Source organism: Mixophyes fleayi, chromosome 7, assembly GCF_038048845.1.
Source record: "Mixophyes fleayi isolate aMixFle1 chromosome 7, aMixFle1.hap1, whole genome shotgun sequence".
Taxonomy (NCBI): domain Eukaryota; kingdom Metazoa; phylum Chordata; class Amphibia; order Anura; family Limnodynastidae; genus Mixophyes; species Mixophyes fleayi.
In genome coordinates this window covers 92,065,824-92,079,852 of record NC_134408.1, presented here as the reverse complement: position 1 = coordinate 92,079,852, position 14,029 = coordinate 92,065,824, and the positions used below count along the sequence as shown (strand labels likewise).

The 14,029-nt window shown below is 38.9% G+C and overlaps 1 protein-coding gene across 1 annotated transcript in view; it reads right to left on the bottom strand.

The window, feature by feature from the left end:
• Positions 1–14,029, bottom strand: part of LOC142097878 (aldehyde oxidase-like) — an 87,627-nt gene that overhangs the window by 51,816 nt on the left and 21,782 nt on the right. Inside the window, exons 9-17 of the mRNA XM_075180103.1 lie at positions 13,191–13,332; positions 6,648–6,740; positions 6,409–6,560; positions 6,232–6,325; positions 5,851–5,960; positions 5,094–5,278; positions 2,023–2,185; positions 1,855–1,929; positions 114–283 (exon numbers count right to left, since the gene is read on the bottom strand). Coding sequence (XP_075036204.1) covers positions 114–283; positions 1,855–1,929; positions 2,023–2,185; positions 5,094–5,278; positions 5,851–5,960; positions 6,232–6,325; positions 6,409–6,560; positions 6,648–6,740; positions 13,191–13,332 — 1,184 coding nt within the window. The remainder of the gene's footprint in view (positions 1–113; positions 284–1,854; positions 1,930–2,022; positions 2,186–5,093; positions 5,279–5,850; positions 5,961–6,231; positions 6,326–6,408; positions 6,561–6,647; positions 6,741–13,190; positions 13,333–14,029) is intronic.

Sequence of the window (14,029 nt, the reverse complement as noted above, 5' to 3'; positions counted from 1 at the left end):
ATTCAACATGCAAGAAGGAACACACAATGTTTTGTGGAAAATTACAATCCCTTTATCGTTGACACCATGTTATAAAATCATATCATCAGTAACACATATAACTTCTGACTTACACAATTTTTGCATGAGCTCTAGAGCTTGTGACAAATCTCAGAAAGAGTTCTCCATCCACACAAGGCATGTCGTCTGTGTACACTGCTTCCCCGGTGGCATGCTTGATTCCAGACTTATGCATAACAGGTCGCCCGACAGGGTCACGTGTGGGCTGATCTTCAGGTACATTCTGGTAAAAGGAATAGATTCCTAGCTTCACTGATCATATAATGTAAGCACTCAACAATTACCTTTGCATCAAGCGCCCATTGAATACACTCACATCTTGTAGGGGTAATAAATTTAAAATGTACAGTATTTTATATAAAAAAGCTCTTTTGAAATTAGTGTTCATATATATATATATATAATATTTTTAACATAAACCTTTCATTCAATTTTTCTATACAAATGTAGCACATGTAGCTGGTAATGATGATAAATGGGAGCAACATTTCCCATGTAATAAAATAACAATGGTACATACAGGACCTGGTTCATGTACATAGAAAAAAAGGGAACAACCGCAGGGGCGCATGGAGCATTTTTAAGTGGGGTTTCCCCTCCACCAAAAAAAAAAAAAAAAGCGAGAGGTTCGTTTCTGAGCATGTGCAGAACTATTTCACGCAAGATACAGCTTGCAAACCCAACGGACTTATGTCCGAACAGAAATCACATGCACAATGTCAAACATTTATAAGACATATGGAATGTACTCCTACAAAGCATATTCCGTTCTGTGACATCATGCACATATTTTTGCAGAAATATTTTTCTGGGAACATGGATCTGCATGTTAAGATGGAGGCATATGCATGGGTGTAAAAGTTTGCATCATCTGATGGAAGGAAGTGGCCACATCTGAGTGTTCCTTACTAAATGCAGACTAAGAGCACTCTCTCACATGCAAAAACAAGATCATGTTTTGTCCGTGAGATATTTAAATGAGATTCTAGAAGTATAGAGGGCACATTTACAAAGATAGTTAGCGCATGGCCACAGAGCAGCCATGTGCATTTGATGCAGGTAAGCACATTTATGTATGCATGGGTACCTATGTAATAAAAATATTAAAAGTAATATATTCCTTATGTACCATCACTCTCATAATTAATTTAAGACATAAATGAGACTGTAAAGAACAGTATTTTAGGAGAAAAAGTGGAATTTAATTTAAGGTGGTGTCCTAAAGTGACATTTTTACTCTTTTCAGCATGCTCATATCCAAGTAGAGATGCAATCTGACAAGACTAGAGGCAGTGATTTTACAGCGACAGCACCCACAGCGTACAGCTACAGTATGTATGTGTATAGTTAGGTACATTTGCGGATGAAAAATGCACGTACATAATTTTGCACTTTTATAAATAACATTTAGGTTTCTTTTCATAATGAGTTCACTGGCTTATAGTTTTATTAGGGCTTTGCCATTTTAGTAATTGATCTGTAGAATCAGAGTGGTTTCAGTTGCATGCCACAATAAGCAGCTTATTCTTTGTACTGGATTCTTTGCAATTTGATTTGATTTCAAGGTCTTCAGTGTAAAGGCTCATACATCCCACTCATTACAACTATTACACAACAAGGACTGAATATTGCTGAGTTATATGATATGATGAGCCCCAGCTGCACTTACATAATAACTAGATTATACCATACAGTATAAACAAAAAGCCCAATGGTTAATTCTGTGTTTCTTATTTTCACACTTTATTCAGGTAAATACTGGGATAATAATATATGACTACGTTCTGTACTTACCTGGTATGTTTGACTGTGTTCATGGGGTGATGACTGGAATTTCTTTAAAGCACTGATATCAGGATGACTGGGACCCTGAGAAAGAAATTAGGTTCATTGAATTTCAAACAACATCACTTTGGGATACTAGTAAACATTAGATAATTGGGAAGCTTTAGGACAACATACCATGTGGTTCAGTGCCTGCAGCACTTCCAAATAGAATTTGAAAAGGAAGCTGATTGTCAATGTTCTCTTGTATTCAACCATCCCACCAGGAGCTGTGGGAGGCAGAGAAACCTCATCCAGAATGAGCTTGCAGCCTTCACTTAGCATATTCTCATCCCAGTGCCTGAGGTGTAAGCAAATCTGTTAGAATTCCACCATCAAATGTCTGATATTAAGAATGTCATACATTGTAACCATGAGTTGAATGAGAAGTAACTTTTCATTTTGTGATGTGAAAACTTGTAGCCTAAGTGTTGGGGCCATAGATGCGACTAGGACATTAGCTGTGTGGAGTTTTTATGCTCTTCCTGTGTTTGCCTGGGTTTCCTCTGGGTGCTTTCGTTTTCTCACAAACTTCAAAACTTTCTGATAGGTTAATTGCCTTATGACGAAAGTAACCCTAGGATGTGTGTCCATGTACTAGGGAACATAGATTGTAGGATCCACTTGGGCAGAGACTGATGTGAATGATTAAATATTCTCTGTAAAGCGATGCGTTAAATTTTCAGCTCTATATAAACAACCGTTAATAAATAAATAACTACATTTGCTTAATTAGTAAGATACATTAAAAGCATTGGCAGAAATACCACTGCAGGGGGTCCAATCTGAGCTTTACTTCACATGCACTTCTAAGAGCAGGATGGGTGACCAGACTCACCTGTAACCTCCAAACTTTTAAGCGAGCGGTGCCTTAAAACTCACATTTTCATGCTTGCCTACCCTGCTCCATCCTAACGCTGGGTACACACTACAATTTCAGCCAATTATTACCTGATAAACTAATGTTCGGCCCAATATCGCATTAGTATGTAATCTCCAACCATGAACAAAGATCATTCCTAAGTACATAATATCATTTCATTTGATTTTTAAACCGGACTAAAAATCACGTTCATCGATTGAATGACGTTGTTCCAAACCTGGAGTGTGTATGCCCTCAAGATAAGGATATCCATAAAGTTTACAGAGTCATGAATTTTTCAACCAATGGATAGATTTTCACAACCTGTGGCTTATCTCTAGATTCACTAGCTTATTTTGGGGTCACACTTAGAAGTCAGCAATATCACAAATCTATCTATACATAGATCCACCAAGCATTGGATAGTGGCAGTTTTGTGTCCTCTTAAAGGATATCATATAATATATGGAACAATGTGCCCCTTTTAAATATATGACATATATTAGAATAAGTAAGGAGTTCTGTGACCTTGTAATGACAAAAAGCCATAGTAAAATCCAAGATAACTTTAAATATCCTTAATCTCTAGTCAAGGCCAGAAGTTTTGAGAATGACACAAATACTATTTTCACAAAGTCTGCTGCCTCAGTTTTTATAATGGCAATTTGCATATACTCCAGAATGTCATGAAGAGTCATCAGATGAATTGCAATTAATTTCAAAGTCCCTCTTTGCCATGACAATTAACTTTATCCCAAAAACAACATTTCCACTGCATTTTAGCCCTACCACAAAAGGACCAGCTGACATCGGGTCAGTGATTCTCTTGTTAACACAGGTGAGAGTTTTGACGAGGTCAAGGCTGGAGATCACTCTGTCATGCTGATTGAGTTAGAATAACAGACTGGATGTTTTAAAAGGAGGGTGGTGCTTGAAATCATTGTTCTTCTTCTGTTAACCATGGTTATCTGCAAGGAAACACATGTATTCATCAATGCTTTGCGTAAAAAGGGCTTCACAGGCAAGGATATTGTAGAAAGATTACATCCAAGTCAACCATTTATCGGATCATCAAGAACTTCAAGGAGAGAGGTTCGATAGTTGTGAAGAAGGCTTCAATGCGCCCAAGAACATTCAGAAAGTGCCAGGACTGTCTCCTAAAGTTGATTCAGCTGTGGGATCATGGCACCACCAGTCAGAGCTTGCTCAGGAATGGCAGCCGGCAGGTGTGAGTGCAGCTACACGCACAGTGAGGCGAAGTCTTTTGGAGGATGGCCAGGAAAGAAGCTACTTCTCTCCAGGAAAAACATCAAGGACAGACTGATATTCTGCAAACGGTACAGGGATTGGACTGATGAGGACTGCGGTAAAGTCATTTTCTCTGATGAATTTCCTGCAACTTGTTTGAGGCATCTGGAATAACGCTTGTCTGGAGAAGGAAAGGTGAGCGCTACCATCAGTCCTGTATCATGCCACCAGTAAAGCATCCTGAGACCATTCATGTGGGGGGTTGCTTCTCAGCCAAGGGAGTGGGCTCACTCAATTTTACCTAAGAACACAGCCATGAATAAAGAATGGTACCAAAACATCCTCCAAGAGCAACTTCTCCCAACCATCCAAGCACAGTTTGGTGATGAACAATGCTTTTTCCAGCATGATGGAGCAGCTTGCTATAAGGCAAAAGTGATAACTAAGTGGCTCGGGGATCAAAATATCGAAATTTTGGGTCCATGGCCAGGAAACTCCCCAGACCTTAATCCCATTAATAACTTGTGGTCAATCCTGAAGAGGCAGGAGGACAAACAAAAACGCACAAATTCTGACAAACTCCAAGCATTGATTAGGCAAGAATGGGCGGCCATCAGTCAGTATGTGGCCCAGAAGTTGATTGACAGCATGCCAGGGGACGAATAGCAGAGGTCTTCAAAAAGAAGGGTCAACAATATTGACTCTTTGCATAAACTTAATGTAATTGTCAATAAAAGCCTTTGACACTTATGAAATACTTCAGTATACTATAGCAACATCTGACAAAAAGTTCTAAAAACACTGAAGCAGCAAACTTTGTGAAAACCAATATTTGTGTCACTCTCAAAACTTTTGGCCATGACTGTATAGAAGACAGAAGGGTTTGTTAATATGTGCTGAATTGTGATATCTATAAACCTGGATTATAAAGAAATTGTTTATAGCAAAATTCTACATAATATAAATATAAATGTCACTTATGTATTAATAGAATAATTGTAATGTAAGTGAGTAATACCACAACAAATAAGAAGGTAGTACACAAAACTGTCATGTATTTAAATTTCACAGCCATAGACATGGTTTGATGATTACTTACTTTCCAATCAGTGCTTGACTAGTGGCCTTTGCACAAATAGTGGTTGCTCCAACTCCCCCATAGTATATATCAAGGTCTTTAATAATGTCTGTAGCTTCTTCAAACTGGACTTTCATTCCAGCAGTGACAATGGGCAAAGCATTCTCTCGACGCTGGGCTTGTCTCAAAGCGCACACATGATCTCCCTGTGACATACAAAATATTTAAGGTACCATCTGTTTCAGTTACCTATATTGCACATGCTTAATTCCACAGGCTGTGCTACTTTTCTTTCCAAGTGCACATTTTAATGAACAAGAATGTTTTTAAATAAAACAATGGCCAGCAGCCCCCCTGTAAGCTAATATACTGTGCAGGCTCAGGGTTGCATTGATCTTTGCATCCCTTGGTGACTATGGAAACCCCAGCTCAGCATTTTCACAGTTATTGGAGGCTTCTCTAAAATGGGAGATACTGCACTTCTGCTAAGATCCATTTTAGAATACCTCCTGTAGTTACTAAACACATGAGGCTAAGCCCACCTGTGTTACTCTCACTCCTTCTATTATGCCCCTTTAAAGTGTCTAAGATGATCTTTGAGGAGATCCAATTATACAGTAGATGCCAGCAATGTATGGTTATGGCTAAGGGCTACCCTTTATTTTCTAGCTCTTTCTCTACCTGTAAAGCTAGGAAGAAATTATTGATATCACTGTACTTAATTTTTCACTATGGAAAGTACTGTATTAGGCCACCTCTACAATCTAGTTTAACTTACTTTCCTGGAATATGGTATATGCACAGATACCATGATTTCTTCAGCTTTAAGGACAGAACTTCCAGATGCAGCAAAGAAAGTCTTGTCTAGAGGAACTTGGCGAACACCATCTGTTAGAAGGTAGGCACGTAATACTTTCACCTCTAAAAACTTGTACCATCAAACATTTTATACATAGAGCTTGACAGAAAATAAAACATTCAAATGACATGCTGCTAGAATTAGGTGGATTCTGACTACAATCTAAACAATTACATTTAGATAAATGTAGAGGTTGAGTGAGTAATACTGTATGTATCTATAGAGATTTTGCCATGGCAGTTTCTGACATTAATAAGTATTCTATATCAAAGTGCCATAATAATGCATGAGCTTCAGTACCTGTTGAAGCTAAATTGAGCATACAGCCTCCTACGGCCAGAACAGGGTTCAGATCAGATGTTGTAGACCGGCTTATAATGTTTCCTCCTAAAGACTGGAAGAGAGTAAAGTATTAAACCAGTGAGAGTTCTTGCTCAGCTATTAGTGTATGAATTATTGCTCAATATGTACACTTACAGCTGTGTTCCTAATCTGTGCACCTCCAAGGGTGGAGAGCTGCTGCAAAAGGGCACAGAACAATTTGGTCTTCTCCTCTGGCAGACGAGAGACAGCTTCACTTAATGTATCTTTCAATACTGTCAGACTACAAGCTGCCCCCAATTGTATTCCTACAATAAAACAAGCAGTAGCTGTAGATGAGCACAAATTAAACACATTAGTACATGCAGGTTAATGTAAAGTAAAGCCATCCTAACCTGCATCATTCTCAGTTATAAGATGGAGATCCACGACTCTTACAGGGAAGATAATTACTGGATGAAAAACTCCTCTGAATTTCATTTCTGGACCTAGAAAAAAAACAAACAGAAAAAAAGAACTTATTACTTATTTCTTATCTATGCTTACACATAAATGGTAGATGCGCCAGAAAATAAATCCTTCTGTTACTCCAGATAGATTTCTTCTTCTCTTCTTAGTTTTGTAACACCAAATCAACTCCAGAGACACAGATTGAAGATTTGTTACAGAACAGGGTAAGTTATACAGATAGATTTATGTTATTGAAATTATTTGGCACAAAATATTTTATATAAAAACGAATTTATATTACAAAATTTATTTTATACTACCAAATAAATATTCTTTGTTACAAAATTTATTTTGTTCTGCTGAAACAATTTTGTGCCACAAAACTTATTATAAACAATTTTGCAACACAAAATTGAGTTTATTATCCTTATGTACTTTACACTCTACATCAAAAACTGATAGTGATTCAGTTCATTTGGAGAAATTAATTATACTGAGAAACTGCACTATCACTATCGAAGCTGTTGTTCCTGCCCAACAATTTAAAAAAAATAGGTACCTTAAATAATTTCTTATCATTTTGATAACAAATGATAACTAATATGAAGAAAATATGTTGGGTCATAAATAGAACCCTTAGTATTTAACAATTTCTTTACAACCTTCATTTTAAAGGGTACAAGTATTACCAATATTTAGTTCATTATCAAAGATCAGGCTTATGTATGAGACTTACCTTTTGGTGGTCTAATAAGGTGTGCCATAATTGACATACTATGTAGTTATATATTTATATATTTCCAAGCTGCTATGTACGGTCTTCTGTGTAGTTTAGTATCTACTAATACATTGCATAAAACTTTACTTGGACTAATCGGTCATTACCATTCCAGTAAATATTTTTATACTTTAGATAATAGTTACCTATTGATTGAGATAATCAGCTTATGATTTCTCCCGTGCTGCCCCCCTTCACTGGAACGGCCTCCCTCGCTCCATCCGTCTTTCTCCCAATCTGTCCTCCTTCAAGAAGGCACTCAAAACTTACCTGTTCCTAAAAGCCTACCAACCTTCCACCTAACCCCCTCATCTCATCTCCTCCGCCTGTTCTCCCCCTTTCTGCTCCCAGCCCCCCTGTTCTCTCCCCACTTCTTCAACTTGCTCCCTGTGTGCCTGAGTTCTGTCTACCCTCCCTTAGGATGTAAGCTCATTTGAGCAGGGCCCTCTTCCCTTTGTTCTCCATATCTGTTCTTCTGCTCCGTCTTTACTGCATTAGCCTGCCTGGAGTCTCTGAAGTTTTGGTATTTTTTGTTTACAGTGTGTAATGTTTCACCTTGTTTAGTCTACTGTTTGTGCTGTGTACAGCGCTGCAGAACTCTTGTGGCACCTAACAAATAAAGGATAATAATAATAATAATATGATTTGCTGTCTAAAATTTAATATGGGCCTTATTTAAAAACATTATTTCTAATAAGATAATACACATACTGCATAAAGGAGATATAAATATGTTTTGGGGGCCATAACTTAGTTGCATAACTGTCATCCTATCCCAATGACATGAATAAACATCTCTACTTTCCTAGCTTATCATTGGTTTACTGTGGGTATTCCTGTATCTCAGTAGCATTTTGGAACCATAAAGATTTTGGCGGAAGAAAAAACTTAAATATTGTTGACTTTGAAGTAGGAGCAATGGATCTCTAGGCTGTAAAGCTTGGTATATAGAAAGGGAAGCAGGAAAGAATACTTCCTTAATCCTATCTTTGTAAGAAGGGTAAGCAATTCCCCAATTCACTCCATCGATGCTCTCAAGATTAGTAGGATAGCAGTGCCTCTTCCAACAAGAGTTTAGCCCCTTGCAGTAATTACCACATAGCAAAGAATGTAGAGAAATTATCATGAACTCTGCAGAGCTTGGTTTAGGCAGCAATCAGATTTCAGGTAGTAGCAAGCAGGGCCAGACAGCAAATCAAAGGGAATAAGAACTGAGGGATGAATTAAGCACAAGAGAATTTAAAAGCTGAGGCTGTGTTCAAAGCAAAGTTGCACCTCTCAAAAAGATTTAAAAACCAGGAAACGGAATCTGGTACGCCTATTGGTAGTGTCACTGGGGGAGGGCCAAAGGTTGGCGGCCAATAATTGGTGGGCGCACATTAGTTTGGGCATTCTGATCCCGTTTCCCTTTGACGAGTCTGCTATAGTTTCAGTGCAAGTACCATCCTTTTGGGGGTTGACTTGTGATTTAATTCCTTTCAGCCATTCAGGTTGCGAGTTCTGGATGGCCCAGGATAATTGATCCCCCGGTGAAGGTTAAGGATGATATGTGCGCCTGGGTGAAAATGTTACACACGTTGTTTGATATCCAAAGAGTAATTGACCCACGTTGGGATATCCAGTTTTTGGATCTTGCCACACTGCCTGATATTTTCTCCTCCACCATACAGTTTTTCTGGTACTAAAATAAACTCCTTTATTTTGCTACAATTATGCTATCAATTATTCTAAGGTAAATGTTAAGAGGGTAAGAAAGGTTATGTAAGATGGAAACATCAATCGTTAAGCATTTTAAGTCATGAATATAACAACATTTCAGCAATTGGAACTAAATCAAAGTGTTTTGCGCAAGAATAAAGTAAACAAACTCGTCTAGTATAGGGATCAAAGGCAGCAAATATTTAACGTGTGCATTTCGTATAGTATTAACAATGTGTACGGAGTAAAGTCCTACTTGAAATGTTCAATTATTAACACACATACCATTCAGGAAAAAAGGCAGCTCTTAAACCGTGTCCCTCACCTTTACTTTATGATTCAAACCATTAACGGAGAGTTTCCAGTGTGACTTGTTGAGAAAGACTGATGAGATACGCACTCAATATTTACAGCACAATTAAGACTTAATCATAAGATTTGTGATAGGAGAGCCTCCTAACAAAAGCATCTTCTAATTGCATGTCAGCAGTTTACTTGTGTACATAAAAATGTATGAAGGTATAGGGGTAGATTTACTAAACCTTCTAAAACATGTTTGCCGACTTTTTGATGCTCCCCACTGGAAGGGGAGGTGGGAAGCTTGACAAATTGCATTATTTTGGCCCCCGCCCCTGTGATGTAATGTCGCTTATGCTGCATTTTACAGCGGGGTCAAAATAATGCGATTCCCTGAGAATCGTGTCATGGCGGCTGTAACCCTGCCCATGTCACTAGGAAGTGGGCAGATGCGGGAGAATGCCCTACTATCCCGGGAGTCTGAGAGACCTATCCAGAATTCGAGAGTCTTCTGGACATTCCAGGAGAGTTGGCAAGTATGTGCTGAAAAGGAAAAGTGGATGTGATACTCATAGCAGTCATTCATATTCTAGCTATCATTTCATAGAATGTACTAGATAAATGAACTAAAATCTGATTGGTTGCTATGGGCATTACCTCCACTTTTCCTTTATAGGTTTAGTATCTTACACTATGGGCCTGAACTTTCCTTTGCAGTTTCTACATTTAAGTTATAAATAATTACTTACTGTACATACTACATGAAAAGTCAATATTAGGTTCTACATAACTGACATGAATCATTTATCAGCTATGGGATCTATTATCAGAAATGACTGGTACCTAGAATTTTATTGATAAGGAAAAAAATATATTAAATTAAATTCTCCTCATTAAATTGTTTAGCAGAGCTCCTCATAGTAACTGCAAAAGGGAGGCACTTGCGTAAGTGGTATTGATATTACCATTAGGCAGCAGTGATACTTGGGGCTTAGGGTTTTCTGCATAAAGGTTTTTGATCACATTTGGAGTACCACACCTAAAATATACTATATTTCATTGTCTTCATGAAATTGTTTAGTAGATGTAAATGACAGACAGGCCCAGCACTACCATTAGGCAGCTAAAATACCAGGTTTTGGGGAAGCCACATAGGCACCCCATCCCCCGTGTAGGCTCCTCTCATAGGCAAACCGAAAGGGAGGGGGGTTCCTATTGCCTGAAAACCCCCCTCCAAGCCTGGGGCACTGTATAATTTAGGTGGCTGGACCCTGCCCCCACTTCACACGGCTCTGCTTGAAAAGGGAGAGTTGTGTGCACCTAACAGTAGTGCATGCAGCATTGCCCATGTATATTATAGGGAAAGGAAGAGTTGGAGAGCAGCCAAGCACTGTCTAATATTATAGCCATGCCCCCATGCATGCTGGTCACACCCACTGGTGACGTGGTGTGGAAACCCCCCTCTACAAATCCTGCGTTTGCCCCTGCCCCCCTCCACAAACTACCAGGAATTGGAGGAGCAGCCTACAATAATGAGGAGTTTCCTGCTCAGACAGGATCTCATCAGCAGCTGTTGCTGTGCTCTGATTGGCTGAGTGACATCACACAGTCGTTCATCCAATAGTAGCACTGACACTCCCCCTACCTACACTGCCTGAGCCAAGGACGAAACTGGAGGCAGCACATGAAAAGATAAGTGTGTGGGAGTATGTGTGTCAGTGTATATGTATGAAAGAGAGTGAGTCCGCATACACATGCACACCTGGAATAAAAGTTGTTGCTGGTGAAGAGTAAAAAAAACTGGGGGAAAAAAGCAGACCCCTGCATTGGCAGTACTTCTGCATCTCCCTAGGCCATACACCTTAAGCGTATCTTACACTACGGGCCATAAATAAGAATTTTAAAAAACAGTGCCCACCGCCCAGAAAAGCCAAATTAGGCTGGTATCAACAAAATCAGGGGGACTCCCTCTAGGCACGCCCCTCTCCCGGAAACAACTTGCCAAAAGTAGGCAAGTATGGGCTATTAATGTTACTGCACTTCTGCTAAGAGCTCATTTGCTGCATAGATCCTAACGGGGCTAAGGGACTAATCGTGTGTGTGTGTGTGTGTGTGTTATTTACATTTTTCTCTAGTGCACTACAGGTCCCAGTGGGTTCAGCATGCCCTTACAGCCATGGATATCCTGTAGCATGTACTACTACAAGCATCAACATGCCCAAACAGTTAAAGGCGGTCAGTGCATGCTGGGACTTGTAGTGGTCAACATGATCATTTAACTCTTTACACTTATTAACCTATACCCACCTCCCAATGGTGTGGGAATAGCCCTATTTCTATCAGCATGGGGCTGATTTCTTCCGAGATGGTGGGGATACATTTTTTCCCCTAGGGAATACTGCTCTGTGCTGTCCAGCCTAGGGCTGCTTGGTAATATGGTAATGCATCCTATACTTTTCCTGCTATAGAATGGCCTACACCTGGTAATATTAATTTTGGGAACCCAATGCTTTTTGTGCCCCCGATTTTGCTGATACCCACTTGGGCTGGTGGCGCTAGAGCTGGTTTAGCTTTTTTGTGCTTTCCTAATTCAGCGGACAGAACATACAACAGGCTTGAAGACTCACTCTTCAGACATTAACTGTGTGGATTTCAAGATTCATGCACAGTGGCAGTGACATCACAGCAGCTGAACTGATTGCAATGTCAGCTTTTCGCCCTTTAAATCCCAATAGAACACTGTTCTAAAAATATGGCTTTAACTGTTTTAATGAAGTGTATGTGTATGGATAATACTCTATAAAACTTTACTTTTTTAACAGAGCTGCAGTGGAAAGTCAGGTCAACAGGGAACTATGTATATTACCAAAATGTTTCATATGAAAAAAAATCTGGATTTGTGGTCTTAAAATCCCTACAAAGAGACTACTCCGTATGCACATACCAGTATTTAAAGAGAAAAACTAAAATTTAAAAGCAGAGATAATTTCCACTGCATGACAAACATAATTCAGCACAGATAACCTTATTTCTCTACATATTTGTATCGGTTAAGATTACATTGCTTTACTCCATTACCCACTACTTGCAAAATTATTATTGGTTATTTAGTCCAATTATTACAAAAAAAGGCAGGTAATTACTTTTAAATAATGAAACTGTTCTAATTTTTACTACTAGAAGAGCTTGTTACTACAATATAAAAACAATTACATTACTCAGACAACATTCACACTGGACAATAAATAGATCACCATTGCTTGTCTTGTTTTAAGGGAAAGTAGAGTTTCAGCATAATGGGATCTATTTATTAATTTGCACCGAAAAGGCTGAAAAAAACCCCGACCGCTGCATTTCATCAATAATAAATCACTGGAGCGACTGAGCGATATTCAGCTGCCTCGATGGTGCTGGCCCGGAGCGGTTAGGGTTAATTAACCACTTCAACATGCAGATCTGAGCGAATATATGCATGCTTGACCCAGCTAACTAGTTTACACACGAGATGCGTGTTCACACTAATTACTGTAAAACTTGACGGTTAATGTACATTCATTTATGGCAAAGGATGGCAGTATAATTTGCATTATAATTTATACACTCAACAACTAGCATTACAGACTAAGGATTCTTAGAGTATGTTTAGCAACAAAGTAATGAATAAAGGGTTATCAGCTACACCTTTATAGCAGATTTAATTTAGCTTTCCACACACCTACTATAGTGTTCCCCACTACAAGTGGAGCCTTTGGAAATTGTACTTTCAGTTGGAGTAATTCTTGGAGATTGGCAGGTGAAAACCATGTCATGCACTCTCCTCGAAATATCAGAGTCCTCTTACTTTCATTGTTCAGCAACTGCAGGCATGACAAGATAACATAAGAAAATATAACAAATATCATTCTCAGGGGGGTATTCAATTGACGGCGGGATCGCCGAAAATCCTGCGCTCAAAGAATATTACCGTTAATACGGTAATCCTGCGCGTAAATACCGTTAATACGGTAATTTACTCGCTGGATTTCAGCTCACAGCTCAGGGAGCTGCGAGCTGAAATCCAGCGAGTAATTACCGTATTAACAGTAATATTCTTTGAGCGCGGGATTTTCGGCGATCCCGCCGTCAATTGAATACCCCCCTCAGTATTTTTCAAAGAAACAAAACCGAAAAAGTTGTATTGTGATAAGTAAATAGATGCATTGTTTATAAATTAATAATACACATTACAACTTAATTACAGATGCTTAAATTCTTCCTTTTTTAGTAGAAACTGAAATAGTTGATACTGGTATTCCCCCACATTCCAAAAACACTGTAAGCTCCAATGGGGCAGGGACTGATGGGAGTGAGTTCTCTGTACAGCGCTGTGGAATTAGTGGCGGCATATAAATAGTTGATGATGATGATGATGACCCTACACTGAACGTAGAGAGACTTCTGCAGTGGCGATGAAGTCCATAGCACTCCATTAAAAAGATAATCTTGGGATGGTGTTAGTTTTTTAACTTTGGTGCTTGTTAAATTAGGTCACATCACTGCAGTGACCAGCGTTAG